The sequence below is a fragment of the Equus asinus genome, chromosome 5, assembly GCF_041296235.1.
Source record: "Equus asinus isolate D_3611 breed Donkey chromosome 5, EquAss-T2T_v2, whole genome shotgun sequence".
Classification (NCBI taxonomy): Eukaryota; Metazoa; Chordata; class Mammalia; order Perissodactyla; family Equidae; genus Equus; species Equus asinus.
The window spans coordinates 70924298-70950254 of NC_091794.1; the positions used below are offsets into that span (position 1 = coordinate 70924298).

At 48.7% G+C, this 25957-nt stretch overlaps 1 protein-coding gene and 1 pseudogene across 1 annotated transcript; one reads left to right on the forward strand and one right to left on the reverse strand.

The window, feature by feature from the left end:
* Positions 1-486: 486 nt before the first annotated feature.
* DMRTB1 (DMRT like family B with proline rich C-terminal 1) lies at positions 487-23101 on the reverse strand. The gene is made up of 5 exons (XM_070511417.1): positions 22975-23101; positions 7142-7720; positions 5429-5631; positions 1934-2138; positions 487-1268 (listed from the first exon to the last, which is right to left on the reverse strand). Exons 1-5 carry the CDS (start codon positions 23099-23101, stop codon positions 1189-1191), a joined length of 1194 nt encoding a protein of 397 aa, XP_070367518.1. The 3' UTR covers positions 487-1188.
* LOC106833192 (solute carrier family 25 member 3 pseudogene) lies at positions 22595-25440 on the forward strand (annotated as a pseudogene).
* Positions 25441-25957: the final 517 nt, after the last annotated feature.

The following is a 25957-nucleotide window of genomic DNA, read 5'->3' on the forward strand; positions in this document are numbered from 1 at the left end:
CCGTGCGGACATGGTACCACTTGGCAAGCCATGCTGTGGCAGGCGTCCCACATATAAAGTAGAGGAAGATGGCATGGATGTTAGCTCAGGGCCAGGCTTCCGGAGCAAAAAGAGGAGGATTGGCAGTAGTTAGCTCAGAGCTGATCTTCCTCAAAAAAAGAGAGAGAGAAAGAAAAGAAATCTTTACATTTTATGTCTGCATCAGATGTCCTTGACAGGTCTCCACTGCTTAAAATAACAACAATAATGGAAGTACAAAATCTGGTAGCCCGGCCACGCCTCTCACTTCCTAACTGAGGTCAAAGGAACAGAGGTAGACCAGGGAGGCACCTGCCTAGGCAAGGACACAGTACAGGCGGGCCACCGGGCCACCGGGCCACCAACCCAATCCTCTGACTCCTCTACCCGACGTCGCCTTCCACACGGATTTAAAGAGAGAATAAAGCTTCCACGAGGATTTCCACTGCTCATTTTATTTCAACAGTCAACTGTCCTCAGAGAAGAAACTGCTGACGTCACAGGTGATGTGGAAGCACCATTCTAGTCTCTGAGAACCACAGCAGTGCCTATGAACAGCCTACTTTTAAAGTCGGCGATCTCTATAAAAACATCAAATAGTCAAACTTTAATAGATTCTTTTCCAATCAGAAATGGTGTCTGTAACGGCTCAAACTTTACGGAGGAGGTGAAGCAGCCCAGTGGTCACGATGCTTACAAGTAAAGCCCCTGGAGAAGGGGCGAGGGCAGGGGCCAGGCCGACAGCGGGCAGGGCAGGCCTTGCAGACCTGCCACCAGCGCCCCCGGTCCTGAGGCAGAGGCAGAGGCTGAAGGGGATGGTGCCTCCTGCCACCAGCGGGGCCTGAGGAAATCAAAGACCAGCCCTGGGGCGAGTCTGATAAACAGCAGCACAACCCAGAGACCGTTAAATTCATTCCTAAATGTGGGCTTCCACTGGCCCTACTCCTCAGAGCCCTGGGCCTCCCCTGGGAACCTCGTCCTCCGTTCTCCGCTCCGTCCCACAGGCCAGGGCTGAGAGAACCCCACAAGTCACCCTCCTTCCTCCTATCTGGAAATGGGAATTAGCTGCCATCTTACGCCTACCACTCCCCGCCTCCCTACACATCGCTGAACACAGACAAAATCATTGCTCCAACACCCCTCGCCCCACCACCAGCTGAGGGCCAGGGCCTAGTCCAACTGCTCCTGGGACAAGGGCTGGCTGGGCTCGCAGGGCACAGGCACATCCGCATCCTGGTCGTCCTGGTCGTCTGTGAGGGACAAACAAGAGGAGCTGGGTTTAGAAAGAGGGACAATTACTGATTTTCAGGTGTAAATTTCCTGGAAGGGGTTCTCATCCTTCCCAGCCCCCAAAGGGAATTAATCTGCCTTTAATCTGCCAGGTGTTGCAAGGCTGGGAGTCTAGCCCTGACCCATGAGACGGGCGCAAGTTCAAGCCCCAGCTCTGCTTGTCACAAGCTGGGTGGCATGAAGCCAGCCACCCCGCAGCTCCGGACCCCAGCTTCTCGTCAGATGCGATGACACCTCCCTCGGCACAGGGCAGCAGGGGCTGGACGGGGCAGTGAGTGGAGCTGCTTTCCCTAACGCTGTCTGTCGATGTCTCAGGTTCTGTCTAAACCCGGGACAGCTGCAGGAGGGAGGGGCCGCCATCAGTCCACTCTTGCAGATACTGAAACTGAGGCCCCAAGGGGAGAATCCACTTGCCCAGGTCACCCAGTGGGAAGTGCTCGAGCCCAGCCTCAGGCCCAGGCGTCGGCCAGCAGAGCCCGTGTGCTTCCGGCCACAGCCACCAGGGCCCGGCACGCTGTACTCCTGTTCACCACTTCCCTTCTCTCCACATCCCTTCAGACGAGGCCCCTCTTCCTCCAGAGAGTCTTCCTGCCTGCCCGGAAGCTGGGAGGCTCTGCTCGCTTACCAGTGGCCTCCCTGTGGGCCTCGGCCACGACGGTCAGTGAGAAGGAGGGCGGCGGTGGTGGCGGAGGCAGCGGTGGGAGGAAGTGGAGCGCAGAGAGGAAGCCCGGGGGCAGGAACGGGGCTGGCGGCAGTGGCGGTGGCGGCGGCGGCGGAGGCAGGGCCGGTGGGTAGTAGCTGGGCTGGAAGTCCCCCAGTGGCTCCGACACCTGCATGGCCAGAGGGGCAGCATCAGCCAGCCAGCCCAGTCCCGTCTCACCCTCCCCAGGGGGAGATTCGCCTTCGTGACCCAAACACTTGGGCACAGGGCACTTGGAACAGGGTGCTCCACAAACACCCGCCAAATGACTGAAGGCGAGAACAGAGGCCCAGCTCAGGCAAGCCCGGGAGCCGCCGCAGTCACACGGACGGAGCCCTTCTCTAGATGCTTAGATCCAGGACCTCATTCCACCCTTGGGACCCTAGGAGGAGGGTCTGGTACCATCCTCACCGTAATGACAAAAAACAGCGTCAGGGAGATGGAGCTACAGGCCCAGGGCCACGAGGCTGGGAAGTGGCGGAGGCGGGACTGGAGCCCGTCTGTGTGACTCCACTGCTCTGCACGGGGGAAGGGGCTGAATGCACCCCAACCACTTGTGGTCCCATCTTCTGGCCTGTGTAAGGACTCAGACTGAGGGTCCAGGGCCTTTGGGGCTCTATTCTAACAGGCCGGGAGAAGACCTGGGGGGCGCAGCTGCTCCTGAGGCAAGAGAAGCTGGGTGACCTCAGGAAAGTGGCTTCGCGCAATCAACCCTCCCGTGTTTCTGTTCCTTCTTCAGAAGACAGAGGCTAACCCCACACCAGAGGACCCCAAGGCCGGAATGAGGGGATCTGGAGAGGTGACGTCTACACAGTCAGAGCTTAACTGAGAAGGACACGGATATAACAAAACACAGCAAGGAATTTCAGATGTAGTCCCTCTCACTGACTTCTCCTTCCAGATCCTCCAGAGCAGCACTTCACAAGCTGCGTTCTGGAGAACCCTAGCGTCCTCTGAGATATTGTTAAGTGCTCTTAAAGGTGTTCTTTGTCAAAGGACTTTGTGAACTGCCTTACTGGCCCCACATTGGGGAGTCACACGGGAGCATATGAAAGCCTTGAGGCAGCCTGCAAACATCTCCTCAGACCCGCCCCGAGTTTCCTAACTTCATGTGACCGCCAAGGAAGGAAGAAGGCCCACTCTTGAGGCCCTGCTACGTACCAGACCCTGTGCCGGGCAAGTCACAGGCACTACAGCTTATTAAATCTATCAACGGTCCTGTGAGATAGGTACCCTCACCCCGACTGTACGGACTCAGGACCTGAGTGAGGCCCCCAGAGGTCAGGTGACTTCCCCCGGCCACATGGCTAGTAAACAAGAGGTGGGATTGGAGCCTGGGTCTGTCCGGCCCCAGGTCTGTGCTCTTGCGGGAAGAGAGCAGAGGCCGCACGGCAGCAGCAGCTGGGGCAGGGAGAGGAAGAGGAGGAGGAAGACGTCTCTGGGGAGTATCTTGGAGCCTGGGCAGGGAGCAGCAGGACAAGGAGGAAAGCAATTCGTAGGCTCTTGGGTTTGAAACAGCTCCACAAATAAATGCTTGATCCTCTCTCCAGACATGAAGGGGGTGGGCCGAGGGATTATTAGTGCTTTAATTCCAAGCTGCTCAGCCAAGCCTCTCCCTGGATCACAGCTCCTGCCTGGGGCCTGTGGTGGCAGCTCAGGCCCAGATAGACCAGCTGAGATCACACTCTCAACAAAGGCCGTCTGGCAGGCCTGTCAATCAGAGGCCTGCCCTGGACGCCAGGCTCCAGGCTTCTGTGTGAGCAGACGGTGGGGACGTGCTCCACTTGGCCAGGGCCCCTCTCTTTGTGTGGATGCTGAAGACGCTGTGCTCTCCCTGGGCTGCAAGGGGGTGGCCAGCACCCACAGATTTCAGGTGGGGCAGGGGTGGTGGTGAGAGCCCAGGGCCATCCATGTTTGCCCCACCTCTGTCTGAGAGACACACTGAGGGCAGCAGGAGGCGCCTGGGCTCCAGAGTCAGGGTGGCCAAGGTATACGTGCTGGCTCTGTCACTGACCAGCTATCCCTCACTCACCAGTTCTGTGACCTTGGACAAATACGTAACTTCTCTGAGCCTTCTTCCTCTACTCTAGCACGGGGTAATAACACGTACCTTGAAGGCTCACATCAGGGTCAGTTGGCACCCTGGAAATTATCAAGACCAGTGGTTTTCAAATTTTCCCTTGAATCAACGGAAAATGATTTATAAATAAAACTTTACAATATCTAAAACAGACAGAAGAGATGGTGCTGAGGCTGAAACTGGTGTGGGCATCCAGCACCCTGCGTGCCTGCCCTGCCTGGAAACAGCTGGAACCCCACTGCACTGGCCCCCACCCTGTGGCTAATGGCTCTCATTATGTAAATGTCAGGCTTTCATCTTCTTAATCACTTTCCACATTAAACCAAAGAAGGCTGCTCTCTCCTCACTCTTCTCCACTCCCCACCCAAAGAAAACATCTCTGTAACACCCAGGGTTAGGCTTTTAATTCTGCGGGAGGGAGTAAAGGTAATGGTGGCCTACATTTCTATGAACTGGAGCTTTGTTGGAGTTAACCTTCCCCACAGGTCGAGGCTTATGGGGCCAAAGTCAGGACTGGTCCTCCAGGCTTTCCACTATTCTGCCCTCAAAAACTGCTAAAAGGGAGAGGGCTTTTAACCACCCAGGTCTGGAAGGAGCTGGTAACCAATGTCACAAAACCTGGTCACCCCAACTCATACCTCACACAACAGAGATGGCCTGAGTCTTACACACTCAGTATTCAAAACTCTAGGCTTAAAGGGCACACCAGGAGTAACTGACTCCCGATCTTACAGAGGGGTTAACCTGTCCTTTCCACAACTATTGCCTAAGGTGACAGGTGTTTGGGGGAAGGTTTCCGTATTTTTCAAGACTGAGCTTAAATGCCTCTTCCCCTGAAAGCCCTCTGCCATCTCAAGTAGGCCATACCTTTGGGCAGGGGACCTACAGCTGTTCCTGGCTCAGCCCTAAACTGTGTGGCTCCAGGAAAGTGATATTCCTCTCTGGTACCCAGCAAAATGAAGGGCCCTTCTGACACCAGCATTCCATGAGTCAAGGCCGGCGGTCATTCGGTCGGTGTGACTGCGGCTGTTCCCCGGGCTCATCTGAGATGTGTCTGTACTCCTTCCTGCCTGGGCTCCCAGAGCCTTTTGGCCCACAGCTCTGAAACACACATGTCATAGCCCAGGCCGCCTTGTCTGCACGGGAACGGACTTGTCTACGTGTGTGCCCTCCCAGAAGTGCACACTGCACGAGGTCAATGTTGTATCCCTCCCAACAGTGCTCAAGGCCTGGCACAGAATGGGCACACCAAGTGGCCTCCTGGGATCAAAGATGCATAAAAGCAGCAAGGGCAGTTGGGATAAGGAGGAACCTGGAAGGGAGTGAGGGAAGGGACTCACCAAGCCTCCATGGTAGTGGCTGCAGGACACGTGCCGGAAGCCCTGCTGCAGGGGGACCCCAGCATCCGGGCCGGCGTCCTGGTAGCCCAGTGGGAACGTGCGGTACGGGTGCATGCCAGAGCAGCCCGGGTACAGCTTGGAAGGCTCCCTGTCCAGGTACTCAGATCCCACCACACAGTCGGAGCTGATGCTCAGAGAGTGCCCTGAGAACGTAAGCAGGGAGGGAGGTGTTAAAAACACACAGAGCTAGGAAGAAGAGCACATTACTGTCCCAAGGTGGAAGCATAATCAACACTCACATGCATTTACAAAGAACCCCCAGAGCCAAGAGGCTTTTGATCCTCCCTCCCTCCAGCCACGTCCCCCCTGCCCTTTAAAAGGTCCTCCTCCTCCTTGGCACAGCCAGGAAGCCCCGCGTGGGCTGGCTCCCGCCTCCACTCCAGCCTCCTCGCCTACTACAACCTCGCAGCTGCTTCTTTCTCATCCACCTCAAGGCCTTTGCAGGTGCTGTGCCTTCGGCTTGGAAGCCTTCCTCCCCGAACCCCGCTTTGCCTCCTTAGGTCCTCAGTACGCAGCGCCTACTCCTCCTTCAGACCACAGCCAAACCATCAGTCAGGAGAGCTGCATCCACTGATTTGTGTGACTCTTTGATCAGTTCTGTCTCTCCACAAGGACAAACCCTCGAGGCCAAGGAATGTCCTTGTTTGTTGAGACATGGAACAAAGAAAGGCACCGTGTCGTGGAAAGGTATCCTTCTCCTAGGATAGCTGTTTCAGGTCTGTCTTGCCCATCTAGTTCCCTGGGGACCTAGATCTTCCTAGAATGTTCCAGAAGGCAGAAATGACCTTCCGAGGGCATCCAGAGGGGAGAGTCCGACACAGAAGGAAGGAGCTTGCCTAAGTTGACAGAGAGGCCTAAGGAGGCCCCAGCCTCCTAACTCAGACTTGTGCTCTTTCTACTGCACTGCCAGAGGGAAAACCACGAAAAGATGTCTTCCACTCAAAAACAGCCACTGTTTAAAACTCAAACCTAGAGTGAATGAAATTGTACTCTAATAGTGAAAGCAGCAAGACATAAGGAACAGCGTAATTCACGCACGCGGTGGGAGAGGACAAAAAGAGGCAACATCCCAAAGGACCCACTGTGGTCCTCCAGCAGGGGGCAAAGAGGCTGCCTCCTTCCCCCACGCCGAGGGAAAAGGCGGGAAGCGGTGCGCATGCTCATTGGGCCAGGGCACGGGGGAGGGGAGGGGCCTCCAGAACGGGGAAAGGGAGAGAAGGGTGCGCAGGCGCAGTCATAGTTGGGAGAGCCGGACTGCAGGACAGTCCTGGGGAGGTGCCTGCAGCCCAAGAAAAAGGCGGGAAGAGGTGCGCAAGCGCAGTAGGGCCAGTGTCCAAGCGGAGGAGGAGCCACAGCCAAGCAGAGTGGGGGCCATTTTTTTCTTGCAAGATGGAAAGGCAAAAACTGTAGCTAAATGTTAAAAGCCCTGTGGACCACCCACTCCTTCCTATCGCTCTTTTTGCCTTTTTGCAAAGGCCCTCAACGCAAATCCGTATTCAGAGACAGGTTTTGCGAAGCGAGGCTACCCCTGGTCAGCGCTGTCCCGCCCCCGGGTACCCCCGCGGGATCGGCCGGCTCAGGGCGCCAGCGTGCGAGCGGGAGGCTGCGGCCCGACAGACGGCGGGGCAGGGCCGCGCGGCCCGGGCGTCTTACCGAAGTCGGCGAAGGGCGGGCTGGGCACAGGCCGCAGCGGCCTGCGCAGCTCCGGGCGGCCGGGGTAGCTCCTGCCTGCGGCCTCCGCGCCGAGCTGGGGGCCCCCGGGCAGGGCCACCGCGGCGCGCTCCCTCGGCCCCACGTGGCCGCGGCCGCCCAGGACCGGCTGGAAGGCGCTCGGGCCCGGGCTCGGGCCCCGCGGGGGCCTCCCCGGGAAGGAGGCGGCCCCGCGGCCCTCGGGACCCGGTCCCGGGTCTCGCGAAGCGGCGAACAGGGGCAGCGGGCGGAGGCTGGAGCCCGGGGCGGTGGCCGCGGCCCCGGAGGCCAGCTCGGGCCCCTCCAGCTCCTCCTCGGAGGCCTGCTTCTTGAGCACCTTCTGCGCGGCCATGATCTTCTGGCGCTCGGTGATCAGGTAGCACTTCTCGCAGGTGCACTGCTTCCAGCGGCACTTGCCCGCGTGTCCCTTGACGGGCACCAGGAAGCCGTGGTTCCGGCACCGCGAGCACTTGGGGGTGCGCAGCATCTTGTCGGCCAGCTTGGCAAGGTCTGCCTTCAAAGCACAACCGCCACCTCTGGGAGCTGCAGAGCGAGTGGAGCAGGGATGAGCTGCGCCCCATAAGTCCCTGGTGCTGGGGACGTTGGATACACTTGTAACAAAGCAGCTCTCGGTACGTCCCAGGAACTGCTGCAAGACCCTTGCATTTTCCCTCCTTTTTTGGGTGCAAAATTTGGAGAGTTTCTGTGCCTTGGTTAATTAGATGCAAGGGATTGGGTTGAATAAGTTCTTCATGGAATGCTATTGCATGTATGTCGTCTGAGTTATCTGAAGTCTAGGCATTTAATCTTCCAAACTTTCTGTTCCCGCCACGCCATAGACAGAAGGTATTTTGTAACTTCAAAAAAGGCGGAGTGATATTCAACGGTCCACGGAATTAAAGCTCCAGAGGAACGCAGCTCTCAGTAAACCCATTCCAGTATAAAAGCGTTCTAAGCGGCAAGCGGGCTTCTCCCGCCAAGAGCTGCTGCTTCTGCTGAATTTCATTTCTCTCCCCTGCAGAGAAGCAGTCGTTCGCAGTTATGCTTCCAGAATATTCTCAGGAGCTGAGTGCAGTGTGATAGTCGCTCAAGGGTGTGCCCGTATAGTAATTCCCATTTCTTAAGAGTCTTGTTGGTTACAGGAATGCATCTCTAGCAGATGGCCTATTGCTGTCGTTGATGCCTTCCAGGATAAAGCATACTTAAAATGCTTTCAAGTAAAACAGACTCAGGATATTTTAGCAGGAGCTGGAATTATTGCTTAACTTTGCAATGAATTTAGTTATCCCTGCAAAGCAACCCAGATGTTGGGGCACCTGAAAAGCTGGCACAAACTTCATAGTTTCCCAAAGCTGCTAAATTAACTCATTTTCTTCTTTGATAGAAATCTGTGACACCCTGAGGTCTTTTTCTTTTTTTTTAGGTCCCCAAAAGAAACAAAAAGAGCCACTCACACCTAAATTGAAAGTTGATAGTCATAGAATTAAGAGGTAGTTATGGTTAATACCTGGCTAAAACACGTGCATTTTAAATTGCCCTTTCTCTGAAATTCTCTCTTTCTGGGAGCAGAATGGTGGAAGTGGAGGCCTGTTGTCCACCTTGATTTTCCTGAGCCTCTGGTTGCAACTGAACTTGGCATTTCTCTGCCTAGAATAGGAAATGGTTGCCATTCTGAGCCTGAGTAGATACTGGAAAGCTGAAAAGAGATTTGTAAACCCTTTTTCTGCTTTAAAGAAATAGATTCATCATCTTCATAAGAGGGCAAAAGTATACGCTTCCTGGATTATTTGGCCCTTCAGGAATTTCACCGGTTATGTTACATCCATTTAAAAAGATCTAGGTTTGTCTCTGCTTTGCTGTAACACTGTCTGTCTGAATTTTTGATTTAAAAAATATGGCCCCATAGATAAAAGGAGAGACAAGCTCCTTTTTCTGACTCCACTGATTCAAAATGTCTAATTTTTTCACTGATCTGGTCATCTGAAAATAGTACTTAAAAATCATTTTCAACACAAAAATCAGTTTCAATACTACGGTCAAAAAATCTGGGGCATAAGCTGTATTGTTTCATGATACTGCAAAGTGTAAGGTCATTTTCTGCATTATCAAATTTAAATTTTAACATCTGGTAACATTGAAAGAAAACTAGTCTCATTTACATTTCATGCTTGACCACTCAAGCTCTCTTCATTTTCCTATTAATGATTTAAAGGAAAATCCTATTCAAAGCCAACTATTTGAATTAACATATTTTAGCCTTGTTAACTACAAAATGCTTCCATATTTACTTCATAGCTTTAGGGGCCAAATATACCGAAGGTGATGTGAATTTGCATGGTGCTTTGGGAACATTAATAAACAACCATATATCTTTTTAATCAGTAGTCACATTATAAGATGCAGAAATCCCAGGGTTTATACAGTAAACAAATCTAAGAAGAAAAAAAAGGCTAGTTTATTTCTCTCTTTTCCCCAAAGTCTCAATTTGTGTAGGTAAATTCCAGCAGAGCTTTATTTATTTCACTCTTGGAAATTCAGGCAAATTGATAGTTTTGTTTTATTTAGGTTGATGACTGATTACTTCCTAGGCTGCTGCTCTTTTTTTTTTTAACATACATTTCTTTAAATTGTTATTTAAAAAGATGGTAATGATGTAAAAGTGAAAAACTAGAAGTCAGAAAAGGATGGGAGCAGTAGGCACACAGGGGACCCCGTCCTTCCCCACACCTAAACCTTAGGATATTTATCTTTAAGAAAGTCTGCATCATCATGAACAGTGGTTTATAAAATAACAAGTTATTGTTGCTGAGGAATCACCAGTTTGACTAATTAACCACAAAGGGGCTGGCGGATGGTCATATTTGACTTCCAGCCTCAGATGTGTCCCCTTTTCCCTCAGAGTCCCAAGTTTCCCACCTTGAATAATGCCTCTCCCCTTCGGTTAATATGATTGCTGTTGGCACTGTTTAATTCATATTCACTTTAAAGAGCCTGGTATTATGTAGTGCACGGGGGTATCATTGATAATCATTAAATATTGCATCAGGCCCTGTAATGTTTCCTTACTGGGAACACACAAGAGTAAGGAAGGGTTTTCTTGCCTGTGGCATCTTTTCCCCAGCAGCTATAACCCAGATATCTGCTATCTTCCCCTTCTTCAGGCTCTCTCTAGTGAGCAATGAAAACTTTATTGAAGATTTTATAGCGATGGAGGGGAGGATTTACATGATCCTATGGCAGATGCTTTAAAATCCTGCCTTAGCATTTCTGTCTCAAGAGCCGCCTCAGCTGTGCTGCACCCACTGGGGAGAAACTGGTCTGTCCACTCCACCCTCTACAGTACCCAGCCTTCCTAGCTCCTCTCTCCTTTCTCGATTTTTTTGAGAGCTCTGTAACAGTTGTGCCTATCTTATTTTCCTTTATGTCTAGCACAAAATAGACGTTCAGTAAACATTTGTTGAATGTACAAATGAATCTCGCGTCCCTCTCTGCCAGTGTCAAAGTGACCCCCTCCGTAATTGGCGCGCTAAGGCAACTCGGCTTCAGCAACTTTCCCCGAACATCACACAAAACAGAAAGCCCAGGGTGAACAGGACCACTGTCCTGACGAGCAGAATTAGGGGATCAACTTTGGTTCCTTGAGCTCGCCCCCCACCCCTGATGGTTTAATAACAGTAATAATAATAGCTGGCACTTACTAAGGATTTACATGTGCCAGTAACTCTTAAGTCCTTTAAGTGTATTAATTCATATCGTCCTCACAACAACCCTCTAAGGTAGGAACTTTTATTTCCACCCCGATTTTACACATGCGGAAAGTGAGGCCTAGAGAAGGCGAGTAACTTGTCCAAGGTTTTGCAGCCATTCCCTGGCAGAGCCACGCTTCAGAAGCAGTTCTCAGAGAGTCCACGATCTTAACCGAATACCTGCTAACTCAGTATTTCTTCTAAACAAGCACAGTGCTCTCCCCAGGAAAGCTTTGGTGTTGAATAGAAGTGTTTGTCTTATTACATACCCATTACAGTTGGGGCTGTAGGGGAGCAAAATTTGCCACCCCAAAATGTGTCTCTTTGGCATGAGGATTATTGTAGGCCGATCATTTTTAAGAAACAGAAGACTCAGCAAGTTTTTTTTTTCACCTCCCCCTTAACTGCCTAAAGAATTTAGATAGAGGGCCTGTTCCAGGAAGAAGAGCCATCACCAGAGACAACTACACGAACGTGAGCCAGGTGTGGGGACCTGGGGGGGACTTAGCAAGGCCTGATTGTCCACATTCCCCTCTGCATCCCATTCTCTCTGCGTGGCGTGGCAAGCATTTGCTCTGCCCATCTCCCTGTGAACTGAATTCCTCTCCTTTGAAGTCCCAGACCCCTACCTCGTTCTCCTTAGCTCCAAGTAGCATATAAGCCTCAATTGCCTGACTGTTTTTAGGCCTCATATTCTTATGGAGCCCCCATACGTACTCAAATTAAATGTAATCAAATTAAATCTGATTTTCTCCTGTTAAACTGTCTCTTAGACCAGCCAGAAGAGCCTAGAAGGGTAAAGGAAAAAATTCCCCCCCATAGGGCAAGAGGGGGTGAAGGTGGTAGCAACCTGGGGAAACTTCCCAGGATGCCCTGCTTAGTTACTTTCCTCCACCCACAGCCGATATTTATTGAGTGCCAACTATGTGCTAAGCATAAGGGACACAGAAGTAAATAAAAAGACAGGATCCTTACCTTTAGGCATACATTCTAGCTCGCAAACCAGACAGTAAACAAATAATTCCGGATGAAAGCCGGGGGGGGGGGTGTAAAGAGGGAGACCCAGGATGCTACGGAAACCCATTTGAAGGTCCTAACCTGGATCGGGAAATCAAGGAAGACTTTCTTGGAGAGCTGATTTTTAAGCTGAGGCCTAAAGGTTGAGTAGGAATTAGCCAGGTGCGGGAGCAGGAGAGGTGTGTCCCGGACAGAGGCCTGCGGTGTGGCCGTAGTGCAGTGAGATCAGGAGACTGGACAGAGGAGGTATAGAGCTTGAGCAGTAGCCAGGCCACGGGGGCAGTCCTCGGGGGAGATTATGGGAGTCACTGTCTAAGAGTAAGGAGAGGAAACGACATGGCAGAGCCAGGCCACACTCGAACCCCCGGGTCCAGACAGCTAGTCCCTGCCCTTGGCTTTTCATTCATAAAGCAGAACAGTAAGTAACTTGGACTGGCATAGGTATTGCAAGATTAAAATGGAGTTGAGTGGGGTTTTTTGGGGGAGTAGTTGTTCCATGTGGGGCACACATGTAAAGCTAGTCATGGCGTGAGCTAGCACTATGCTAGGCGGGGTGCTTCCTCCTGACCCTGGAGCCCTGTTGACTGATTCATATGACCTCTCCTAGGAATCTTAAAGAGACTAGGCACTAGCCGGCAGAGACGGAAGACAAAGGAGTGAGAGAGAAGAGGGAGATGAAATCTAACAGCAGTTGAAGAGGTTGTGAGGCAAAGACTGGAACCAACAATTCTAGAGCAGGTGAAAAGTACAACATCCGGCAGAGAGGACATGCTCCAAGTGGCACTGTTAGCTAAGGCAGATCCAATAGCACTATTTGTTTTTACTCGCTAATTTGATGAAAAAATATTTTTACACACACAGAAATTTTCACAGTATATACTGATTAAATGTACTCTTTTTTTCCCTCTTTATTTTTTATTTATTATTTAGTGTGTGTGTGAGGATGATTGGCCCTGAGCTAACATCTGTTGCCAATCTTCCTCTTTTTTGCTTGAGGAAGATTGTCGCTGAGGTAACATCTGGGCCAACCTTCCTCTATTTTCTGTGGGACACCGCCACAGCATCTCTTGACGAGCAGTGCTAGGTCTGCTCCCAAGATCTGACCCGGCGAACCCCGGGCTGCTGAGGTGAAGTGCATGAACTTAACCACCACGCCACTGGGGGGGCCCCTGGTTACATATACTTTTTTTTTTTATGCTTTTGGGTTCTTTTTTAAAGATTGGCACCTGAGCTACCAGCATCTGTTGCCAGTCTTCTTTTTTTCCTCCTTCTTCTTCTCTCCAAAGTGCCCGAGTACACAGTTGTATATTCTAGTTGTAGGTCCTTCTGGTTGTGCTGTATGCGACGCTGCCTCAGCACAGCTTGATGAGTGGTGTTATGTCCACACCCAAGATCCCAACCGGTGAAACCCTGGGCCACCAAAGCAGAGCATGCGAACTTAACCTCTTGGCCACGGGGCCGGCCCCTACATGTACTTTTGATAGTACTAACAAATTCCCATAAATTTCAAGAAATTATTTGTCTTAAAAGATGAGTGGCACATGTCCCTATAAATACGTTATTGAACGGGAATAATAGCCTTAATATCTCTGTCCTTTGTTAAAATGCAAATTTGGTTTACACAGCATGCATGAATTTAATGCCAATATAGGCAGGGCACTGTTCCCTAATAGCATCAGCATCAAAAGAGCAAAGAAAATTAAATTCAGTCTTCGTTTTTTATGTATATTCCTTGTCTAGTTTCTTGGAACAGTAAATTCCTATTTATCAAAAGCAAAACAAAACAAAACCAAACCAGAATTTTTCCCTGAATTCTGCTTCGATGAGGATGGCAAGGAGATATCAGGAATTTATCTTTCAAGAGAGCTTTTCATTTTATGTCACAGAGTCAGTACAAATTCAGTCCAGATTATAACTGTAAATAGACAGCAAGAAGTCCTGCTCTGGAGATAGGCAAACTGCGTGAGGACATGGTCACTACTTATTAGCTGGGTTACCTTGGCTAAGTCACTTAACTTCTTTGTGCCTCAGTAGTAATAACATTTGTACAATGCACTGCAACTGCAAAATGTCCCACATTTATCCCATTTAATGATATTAATATTTAATGAGTGCTTACAGCATGCAGGCGTGGTCTCATTTAAACCGCAGAACAACATCTATAAGGGAGGTACGTTTATCGCGTCCATTTGACAAATGATAAAACTGAAGCTGAGAGAAATTAAGAAATTTCTTCCCAAGGTATACAGGAAGTGGCAGAAACTTGTGAATAGCCTCCAAATCTGATGCTTAACCACTATACTATATTGCCATCAGTTAGCGATTTTTTATTTATTTTAGCTGTAAAGTAAGATGTCTGATTCTTGCAGGATTAAGAGAGAATGCATTTAGATTGCCCAGCACAGTGTCTAAGACCTGGCGGCTGGTTAGCATGCATTGCATGGTATGAAAGAGGAGGAAGGGGCAAGGGATGCGGAATGAGGAGAAAGAAGTAGTGTCTCTGACCTACCCAATTCCACCTCCAACCGGAAGCCTTCATTCAGCTTCACAGCCTTTCCAGTGGCGCCAGGCTCTCCAAGCACAGACTCAACGCCGGCTGTCCGATACCGTGGCTATTACCCTTATGTGGCACCTGAAGTGTGGCCAGTCCAAGTTAAGAAGTGCTGAAAGTATAAAACACATCAGATTTCAAAGACATAGTATAAAAAAAGAATTTAAAATATCTTGTTAATAATTTTATGTACATTATATATTGAAATAATGATATTTTGGATATACTGAGTTAAATAACATGTTATTTTTAATGTGGCTTTTCACTTTTTTAATGTGGCTACCTGAAAATTCAGAATTATGTGTATGTCTCACGTTATATTTCTGTTGGACAGCACTCAGTGAGAGATTTGTCTGCTCAGTCCTGCTTCCACTCCAAAGACCAGGTTTTCCACAGCCGCTCAAACCCAAGCTGTTGCCCCATCGTCGCCGGGAGCACCCCACTTTCGTACATCCCTCCCTCGCATCGGTTAGATCACGTTCTCCAACTTGAACGTGTTCTTTGTCATTTAGGGCCTTTCTAATGGAATCAAAACACCGTCTCATGCTTTAGAATTGGAAATATTTATCTGACGACTAGAGTATGTTAGCCAGGAGTGTCTAATAAAACTCTAGTTTGCATTTTTGAATCTTCAAATGTATCGATGTTATTTTTATGGGAATATTTCATGTTTATCTTGTTAGGTATAAATCACCAGTAAAATGCTGTGTAAATTAGAAAAGAAAGAAAGGTGTCATTATATACTAAGGTTACCCCATTCCTGTGACATAATCCATCAGATTCTCCTAAGATCCCAACCAGAGGGCACAGGTCGATTATTTACATGCTCCTTGATAAATGAAGTCCTTTGGACATTTAATAGTGTTACGAAGTCCAGAAATTTAATTAAAAATTATTTGATTTACGCCCTTCTCCCCCGGAACCACCCCAGGTAAACTGTTACTACCACAAGGAGCACTAATGTTGCTTTGCACAAGTAATTCCTTGAACAAAAAAAGGCAGGAAGGTTTGTTACAAAGTTTTCCTCTAAGCACATAGAGATTATTACCTCCCACGACATTTTCTTTAAACAGGGTTAGACTGACTTAGTTTAATGAGTTTGGAGATTGTTGCTTTTTCCCCTTTAACTTGCCAGTTAAATCAGAAATATTTATTTTAAGAGACAGTTTAAGGAACTCTGTAATTCCCAATCTGTCAGAGTTTTACAAATAAATCTCAGTTGAATGCCTGTCATTGTTTCCAATCTGGTCAAGCAAAAAGAAAAAAGTATACACTTCATCAGAATAATTAGTTGATTGGGGTTAAATAATTCTAAGAATAAACATTTGACCCCCTGGCACATCATAAACCTCCCGGAGTGAGAAGGATTATAAATTAAACATACAGGATTTAAAACGGTCCAGATACACCCTGAACATTATTGCAGGCATGTGGGACACATTTAGATAAGTTAAAACCAAGAGTGGGTTTAGAGTTTAACCATCTTTGATCAGTGGTTTACTGAAGCTTTATCACTTTGGTGTGAGGATGGGGGGCTCAGAGAAGGGGTTAGAAAGAGAGGAAAAGTGCCCCCTGCTGCCCGATGGCCACCTCCCTTCCCTGAAACTTACGGTTCAGAGATTTTTAGAGACTTGGTACCCCAGGGGACAATGAAAGTCTTAAGTACAAAGAAGTCAGGAAGGAAAGAACATTCATTGAGGGCCTACAACATTGCAAGCACTGTCCTGTCATTTAATTTAGTAATAATATGAAGTCCATTACAAATTCAGGAATGAATAGGATGAAGTTTTACACATAGAGAAACTGAGGTTTAAGGAACCTTTACAAGATTCATAGCTAGGAGCGGAATGAGCCAGAATCTGGACCCAGGTATGCCTGCCTCCAAAGCCAGTGATGCTTATACTGCAGCATGCCGGCAGCGGCTGGAGGCCACGGGCACAGCTCAGACTCCTACAAATATGGTGACAACCGTTCTGATTTGCCTGGGACCCACAGGGTTCTGGCAACGCTGGACTTTCAGTGCTATAACCAGGGAATTCGGGGGCAACCAGGATGAGTTGGTTGCCCTAGCTAGGATTCAACTGGCCAGAATCAGGCACCAGGCTGAAGGGTCAGTTTAGAAAAGGAGGAAGCCTGCCCGGTGTCTGTGCTGTTCCTCAGTGGCCCGGGCCACTGTGCCACCGGTGAGCAGTCACCATCCTACTCGTTTCATGCCATGACATGTCCTGATGCGTTGTCAAAGAGGCTCACGTTTCTGCCAGTTATGATTTCTTCAGTTCCTGTCCTAAATCATCAAAGTCAGTTGGAATTTAGATGACTGAATAAATCATCCACTCAAGTGGAGGGGAAGGAGCAGAGACTGGCATCACAGAAACATGAGTTCTGTGAGGGTTAAGGAGGGCCAGAAAAAGGGGTGAGTAACAGAACTGACATCACAGAATGCTCACTGATGTACAGGGCACTGGGCTAGGTATTTTCTGCACATTATCTCGTCTTATGTCAACTCTAAAAGGTTATAATTAATCCTAATTACAGATTTAATAAACAAATAAATAAATGAATGAAACTCAGAGGCTAAATAACTTGTCTAAGGTCACAGCTAGAAAAAAAAGGTGAACTCCGTTTATTTCTGCCCAAAGCTATGTGACTTTTTCCACTATATCATAGTGTCTGACACATAGTAGTACTTAATAAATAGAGTCCCCCTTCCCATTACATTCCTAAGAACTTAAATTTATTAATTTCAATGTCCTTCATATGCTTTTAAAATAAAATAACATGCCAAAAAGTGTATTCTCCAAACTCTTAGGGTGGCTGTAGAGATTCACGGTGGCAGATGAAGTTACCTGCTTAAGTTCACTGTGTATGTTAAAGCTGAGAAAAGAATTGAAGCCACTACTCCCGTTCACTCTCACTGGTCAGTGAGTTGGCCAGTCCCCGCTGAGACTGGATGGAACACCGAACCAGGAGATGATACATAAAGAAAGCAGTGTTTTTCCAGTCTCCTCTCAATTATTTCCTGTACAGTTTCTAAAAATGGCAATTTACGAGTCCATAGTAAATACAAATGAATGTCTGGCAAACTCTTTAAACACTCTAATTACAAGAAAAACAGAAGACAGGTGGGTTACTAAAGGAAAGTTTTCTGGCATACGTACTTTGCCCCTGATTCTGTAAGACAACGTGAACTGGCAGAGGAAAGTGGAAGGACATCCACAAAGACATGGACGCAAGGATAAGGACATCTTACCTAGATATGTATTTGTGTAACTGGAGAAACCATTAATGTGCCTAAGTATTTATGGCTGAAAATCAAATCCTACATGCAAATTAAAATGTCATGAGAAGGAAGTGGGCAAATATGATGTAGAGATCAAAGACTATCTGCCAGATACCTAAACAAACAGAGGTTCTGTTAGCAAAGAGGAATAGGCAGTTGCCTTTTGGGTAGACATCAACAGTGTCTGCCACTCCCTATCTATAAAATGGGAAGAATATGTACCTTGTACAATTGTCGTAAGGATTAGAGATATTTGAATTGCCTGGCAAAGAGGAGGTACTCAAGAAGGGTTTGCTATCGTTTTATCTGAGCACTCCGTGATTCCATTTTAGAGCGTATGAAAATCCTGTTTGGGGACAAGATGGGATATTAGCTCTGCTTTGGTGTGTTAATTCAAAATGTGCCTGGCACATAATAGGACCTCAATAAAGATGTGTTAATGAATGAACGAATACATTTTAACTCTCTTCTCTCTGAGACATAAGAGAACATACATGTCTACTTCTAGCCCTGCGGAAAGGTCTGCTTTTCAACTCAAATTAGCAGGAAGGACACAGCAAAAGTGTAATAATGATTTCAAGACAGAAATGTTGCCCTCCATTACATAAGTAGCAAGGAGGCAAGCTTACCAGGGGTGCCTGCGTGCTCTGTAATGGCAAAATATTCTTACACGCCACTCTCGGTGATGCGGGGTCGGTGAGCCGAGGGTCAAAAGAAAGATTTCTTAGACTCTCAAGATCTGGCTGTAGTGCTCTTTTATTTAGAGAACAGTGTGGAATAGCATGGGGACAGGACCCATGGGCAGTCAGAGCTTCTGCTGCCGCCACTTCTGCTGCCCCCGCTGGCATGGGGACAGGGCCCATGGGCAGGCAGAGCAGCTGCTGCTGCCCCCGCTGGCATGGGGACAGGGCCCACGGGCAGTCAGAGCTCCTGCTGCTGCCGCATGGGGACAGGACCCATGGGCAGTCAGAGCTCCTGCTGCTGCCGCGTGGGGACAGGACCCATGGGCAGTCAGAGCTCCTGCTGCTGCCGCGTGGGGACAGGACCCATGGGCAGTCAGAGCTCCTGCTGCTGCCGCGTGGGGACAGGACCCATGGGCAGTCAGAGCTCCTGCTGCTGCCGCGTGGGGACAGGACCCATGGGCAGTCAGAGCTCCTGCTGCTGCCCCGAGTTGAGGGTTAGGGCTAATTTTATAAGGCATGGGTACGTGACTTATTTTTACTGGAGAAAAGAAAAGATGATGTAAAAAGTCATTAAATGATTTCAGTGCAGATGGGGTCTGGTTATTGTGCGGTCATATAACTTTAGATACGAATCTGGCCATATAGATCGGCATGCAGGTGAGGATGCCCTGGGCTTCTCTCCCTGGGGCGGTCCTAATTCATACCATAAAAAAGTCCACTGGGTCGTATAGTTTGGCATGTAGGCCAGGTCACCTTGGGCTTCTCTAGCTGGGGCAGCCTTAATCCACATCATCGGTTGCTACTGACTTTATGGCTGTGTTTCAATAGTTATTGAACTAAGAATTATCCAAGAAAATTTTGGTCCTGAAGATTCCTAGATTGTTTTCTTCAACTTGTACATTTTCTTTAGCAATATTTTAATGGTACAGAACAAGCATTTCATACAAGTGAGATAAATTGATTTAAACTTTGTTTTCATAAAATAGTTGGTGACCTGTGCTACATGTCAGCAACACATCCAAGTTGTACCTTCAGGAAATAGTGGCCTCAGCAAATAGTAGCTGCTGTTATTATTCTAGCCCTCTTTACTCCTTACTTTCACTAAACTCCATTTTTGATAGAGTCCAGCCTTTCCCTAAATATGCTCCATGAGAGACTATGTCTGTGAAATGGGAATAGGAATCATAGAAAAAAGGGGTTCTGAGATCCAATAAAATTAGGAAACCGCAAGTTAACGAAATTAAAGTTCTTTACCGTAGAACTTCTCTGATACGTTCACGTGCCCTGTGAATCTCCAAGAGGAAGCTCTGGTGGTGCTCAGCCTTTTCTTCCTCATTCGCCCTCTCTCCCCAGAGGTCTCTGCTTTTTAGACTTTTTTTCCTAATCTTCCTTTTCCATCCCCTGGCCCCTGCCCCGTCTCCTCCTCGACCCTGAAATTAAATACTAAGGGATAGGGGCCAGCCCCGTGGCTGAGTGGTTAAGTTGGCATGCTCCGCTGCAGGCCGCCCAGGGTTTCATCGGTTCGAATCCTGGGTGCGGACATGGCACTGCTCATCAAACCATGCTGAGGCGGCGTCCCACATGCCACAACTAGAAGGACCCACAACTAAGAATACACAACTATGTACCTGGGGGCTTTGGGGAGAAAAAGAAAAAAAAAATAAAATCTTTAAATACTAAGGGATAAGATTTCATTGGGTAGAGCTGAGCTCTGGAAGGCCACAAACCATTGCACTATTTCCATGCCCCCTAAGAAGCAGTGTTCACCCCATGAGGGATGATATCGCCTCAGCTGAGAACACTCGCCCTAGTATGAAATGCTTGTCAGACTTGTTTGACCACTGACCTTTTTCAAGTGGACCAATAGTCCCAGGAACTTGCTTTGGGAAGCCCTGATTTGGTGAGCATGGGGTATTTAACACTTCATTGTTCTCTTATGACTCAAAGAGAGACTCTTCTCTTTAATACTGAAATTTCTGGTGTTAAAAGTTAAACTGGGGGCCGGCCCCGTGGCTGGGTGGTCAAGTTCAAGGGCTCCGCTTTGGCTGCCCAGGGTTTCACTGGTTCGGATCCTGGGCACGGACATGGCACTGCTCATCAGGCCATGCTGAGGCAGCATCCCACATGACACAACTAGAAGGACCCACAACTAAAATATACAACTATGTACCGGGGGGATTTGGGGAGAAAAAGCAGGAAAAAAAAAGATTAGCAACTGATGTTAGCTCAGGTGCCAATCTTTTTTTAAAAAAAAGTTAAACTGAGGCATATTAAAAATTTTAAGAGTTTGTGCAAAAATCAGTTTGAATTGGGCAGTGCCAAACGGCAAGTAGTTAGAAGTGCTCCAGAGGGAGCGAAGGGAAAGACTTTTTAGAGAAGCCGAAGAAAAGCAAGGATACTCGACTGGCCAAGCTTGAAGCATTTTCCTTATTTGGGAAAGCCTAGTTGGCTGTTTGTGATTGGTTTCCATTTCCTAACCTTGAGGCATTACAGGCTTAGGTTTTGAGTTCCTTACAGAGGTTGCTAAGGCATTAAAAGCCACCTCGGTCTAATGGCCTTGTTTCAGTAATTTAATGCTGGTATAAGACTACAGTAAGGACAGGAGTTCAATAAGACTTGTTGATTGGGAAAACCTGTATCTGCCTCTGCTCTCCCTCTGGCCATCATCCTAGTCTGTGGTTAGAATTTTATACCAGCCAATTTTTTTTTTTGAAGAAGTTTAGCCCTGAGCTAACATCTGTGCCCATCTTCCTCTATTTTATATGTGGGCCTCCTGCCACGGCATGGCTTGAGAAGCTAGCTTTGCGGAGGTCTGTGCCCAGGCTCTGAACCAGCGAACCCCAGGCCACTGAAGCAGAGCACGCGAACTTAACCACTATGCCACCAGGCCGGCCCCATACCAGCCAATTTTTTTAACTACAAATTATGGTATAACGTGCATAAAGTGTGCAATGTGCACTAATCATAAATGTGCAGCTTGATGAACTTTCAGCATTGCACACCCCCAGTTCGGGATATAAGTACTGAATTCTTGATCAGAGAACCTTAAAAAAGTTCTTGATCTCCCATCATCCACATACTGTGGTTTTCAAACTTCAGTGAAGTTTAATAAAGAGTCCACCTACAGAAGCTTATTAAAACTGCATATTCCTACCCTCAGAGATTCTCATGCAGAGGGTCCCGGATGTGAGCCGGGATTTTAAATAAAGCACTTCACGTGAATCTCATGCAGGTGTCTGTGGATCACACTTCTGGGAAACACTGGCCTCCCTGCAGGATAAAAGTCAAAGTCCTGAAAAAGGTATTAAGGCTGTCCCTAAATTGATCCAATTCTGTTTTTCCAGACTCAGCCCTGCTAGTTTCCACCATGCTGAGTCATTCGCCTCTCCTCAATGGGTCATCTCCAACTCGAGTCACCTTTCCATTCTTCTTTACATGGCAGACTCCTACTCATCCTTCAAGACCTAGCTACATTGCCATCACCTCTGAGAAGTCTTCTTAACCTCACCAGGCAGAATTAGTTCCCCCTCATTGTTCATCTTTATTCAAACTGCTGTTATACTTATCACACAATATTGATTTTTTAATCTCCTTGTCTAGAAGTAAGGCCCTGCACATAGTGGGTGAATGTATGAATGAATGAATGAATGAATCAATCAATCAGTATGCTACTGATTTACACGTGGAGTCACTTGGTTCTCATTTTCCAGGCCAACCAGACTGCAAGCCCCCTAAGGGAAGAGGGGCTTTCTGACTCACTTTCCTAATCTCCAAAATCATGGCAGGGATTCAGTAGTCAGTGGAAAATTATCTAATGAAAGAAAACAATCAGCACACTCCCCCCCGCCCCCCCCCCCTGCAATTTAGTGAGTGGCTCCGCGCTTCCTAAGCCCTCGCTACAGCTCTTGGAGGGAAATCTGAAGAGTGTGAGTCAGTTGGGGCAAGATGTGATCCCCATCTGCCACATAAGAATGTTAGGTAAGCCCTGAAGCCACAAGACTGGGCCTCCAACGCCGGGTTCCTGGTTCTCTCTGCCCGTTCCCGCCACAGAACACTGTTGCCATGGAGATGACCATTACTCTAAGTGGGCACAGCTGAGTGAGGACTCCAGCAAGGCCTCTTCGGAAGGAGACCGTGCATGGCGACTCTTCGCCCCCTCGCCCACCTCCTCATCTATTTACTCGCCTATTCCTGTGTTTACTCATGTTTGTACTTGTTGATTTATTTTTTTAGCATCTTTGTAGAAGACTAGGCAGCTGAGCTGGACGGAAGCCACTCGGTCACCGAAAGCCTTTCCCACGGGCCAAGGTGAGATCCAGCGGCCACTGACCATTGGCTGAGGAGGGCTGAGGGGTGGGGTTCCTGCCGCTACCAGAAGCCCATTGGCCCGAAGATGTGAGGGGGCGGAGCGCCGTCCTGGAGGTGAGGGGCGGGGCGATGCTCCCACTGAAACCGTCCTGGGCGGCGTGGAGCCGGTAGGTGAGCGGGCTGGAAGCCTCGCGCGTGCCGGGGGCCCTCACCCTCGCCGGGACCGTTGGGTTCGGGGGTCCGCGGGGGAAGCTCACGGCGCTTGCGCACCTGCTCTGTGGCCCCTGAGCGAGGAAGGCGCCCGGGCCCAGCAAGCGTGTGCCTGGACGGAGCGGCCATGTGTGAGGCTGGCGGTTGCGGAGCCCCGACCGCGGGACGCTCCGGCCCGCGCCCGGGCAGGCCCTGGGCGGCCGCGGACGAGCCGGGCTACGAGTACGGCTCCCGGAGGTACCTGCTGCTGTGCGGCCTGGGCGGCATGCTGAGCTGCGGGCTGACGCACACGGCCATCGTGCCCCTGGACCTGGTCAAGTGCCGCATGCAGGTGGACCCCGGCAAGTACTCGGGCATCCTCAGCGGCTTCGGCGTGACGCTGCGGGACGACGGGCTGCGCGGCCTGGCCCGCGGCTGGGCCCCGACCTTCCTGGGCTACTCGCTGCAGGGCCTCTTCAAGTTCGGCCTGTACGAGGTCTTCAAGATCCACTACGCGGAGCGCCTGGGCCCCGAGAGGGCCTACGCCTGGAGGACCGGCCTGTACCTGGCCGCCTCGGCCAGCGCCGAGTTCTTCGCCGACGTGGCGCTGGCCCCCATGGAGGCGGTGAAGGTGCGCATCCAGACGCAGCCCGGCTTCGCCCGCACGCTGCGGGCCGCCGCCCCGCGCATGTACGGCGAGGAGGGCCTGCGGGCCTTCTACAAGGGCGTGGCGCCGCTCTGGCTGCGGCAGATCCCCTACACCATGATGAAGTTCGCCTGCTTCGAGCGCACGGTGGAGGCGCTGTACACCTTCGTGGTGCCCAAGCCCCAGAGCCAGTGCTCCAAGGCCGAGCAGCTGGCCGTGACCTTCGTGGCCGGCTACATCGCCGGCGTCTTCTGTGCCGTCGTGTCCCACCCGGCCGATTCCGTCGTGTCCGTTTTGAACAAGGAGAAAGGCAGCACGGCCTTCGGGGTTCTCCGCAGACTGGGGTTCTGGGGCGTGTGGAAGGGCCTGTTCGCCCGGATCATCATGATCGGCACCCTGACTGCGCTGCAGTGGTTCATCTACGACTCGGTCAAGGTCTATTTCAAGCTGCCTCGCCCTCCGGTCCCGCAACCGCCCGAATCCCTGAAGGAGCAGAAGTAGCCGTGCACTCGTCCACCCCTGTAGCCACCCGTGGCCGCTGCTGAGGTCCAGTGGGGGACTGCGTTCAGGCAACGCTAGTGTGTCAGATGTTGACGTTTTTTGGAGAGGTGACAATGTGCAGTCCGAGTTCTCTTTAAATGATTGATTCCTTCTTTTTGGCGATCCAAGAGGATTGCCACCGTTTCATTTGTGGTTTGAACCATTATCTTTGGGGCGTCTGCGTGGTTACTTTAACTCAATAGCTTTTCAACAGTTGTAAGGAAAAAATTCTTAACAGCAAGTAATGTTGGGTAATTTAGTGTCTCTAGGTCGTATCTCCTTTGATTCACCATTCGGTGGAGGTTAGCCAGCCATCACTACTCAACAGCCTACTGATGAGGGTTTAAGGTCAACATAGCTATATGGGACAGGAAATCACCTAAAGGTCTGCTACACGGTGTTCATCTCAGTAGAAATCGTGCCCCTATTGAATAGATGAAGGACTCATTCCATGTTTCCTGTTCGTGTCCATTACAGGTAAAAGTTATTAAAAGTTACATTGTGACTTATATTGCCTGATGCCTTAGAAAGTATTCACTGTCTTCAAAGAGACGTGACATGAGAAGATCTGCATTTTCTCATTTTGCTTTGTCCGATTTTCTTCCCGATGTTGCTGATTAGAGCAGAGCTCTCTCCAGGAAGTGCTACAATTGGATCAATGTGGAATACCGAAATGAGATGAAGGGCAGGCTCTGGCAATAAATATGTAAAGAAAAGCCTCTGTTCTCTACAGATTTCTTTTGTACAGTTCCGCTTTGAACAGCTGTACATCCAAAGGAGATCTTACCACCCTGGCGTTTAAACACACACACACACACACACACACACACACAAATCCTACAAATTCCAACAATTTTTTGTTGAATCCTAAAGAATGATTTTGGTGACTTTAGAAGGAAAATCTCCCTTTTGATGTAACAAATGCCGTTCGTTTAGTTTGGTAGGTGTTTCAATGATCTTTCCAGTCGTTGAGGTTCTTAAAATTGTTTGAAGTTATAAGGCACTTTGTCAGTTTTCTGTAGCCGTCACATCTCTTATTGGAGGAATTATAAAATTAGTGAAATTCTGTGAATTAGAGATGTTTGTAGAATGTGAATAAGAAATAAACTTCAATATGACATTTGATATGATTTACCAAAAGGTTACATGATTGCCTTAGCAGCTTGTATTAAAGACTACAAACGTAGAATATGTTAATGTTTTAACTATGTAATAGTAAACTGTTTAGTGGTTAACAGAAGTTAAAAAGTATGTAGATTTAAGTAAATATGTTTGAGCCATCTTGATTGGATAATAAAGAGCTTGGAGGAAAAAAGTCAGAACTTGTGAATGAGATGGGATGGAATTTATGTTAGTGCTTCTGTTTTGTTTATTATCGGGGAGGATGCGGAGGAAGGGTCCTTATGGATTATTAACACACTTCAATTTTCCTTAGGAGGTTAGTGTCCAGGTTTAGTGAAAAGAAAAGTTCTCAGTAAAGGAGAATGATAAAAACAAATTTCCAGAAACTAAATCGTTCATTTTTGCAAAATTTTAAAAATATATTTCTGTCTAGTGTTATCTTGTAAGATGTTTGTAGGAAGTTTCTTTGGGAACAATTTATTAAGTAAAGTACTTTCTATCAGTAGTATAATTTAGAGAATTGCTGCAAAGTGTATGGAGTTTCAACATAGTGAGAGACTACTTGTTCCGGTCTGTGGTATTTCCTGATTGTTCCATTGACAACACCAGAGAATTTCTGTAACATACACTGTGTACGTTTAGAGAAGTATACTCTACGGAGAACTGTTTGGCATGATGTTGACTGTCATGGACGTGGT

Coding starts and splice junctions, on each gene's coding strand:
- DMRTB1 (XM_070511417.1), bottom strand. CDS start 23,101: ATGGCCGCTCCGTCCAGGCACACGCTTGCTGGGCCCGGGCGCCTTCCT. Junction 7,721..22,974: donor ACCCAACGGTCCCGGCGAGG/GTGAGGGCCCCC, acceptor CTCGCTCTGCAG/CTCCCAGAGGTGGCGGTTGT. Junction 5,632..7,141: donor CCCGCCCTTCGCCGACTTCG/GTAAGACGCCCG, acceptor TTACGTTCTCAG/GGCACTCTCTGAGCATCAGC.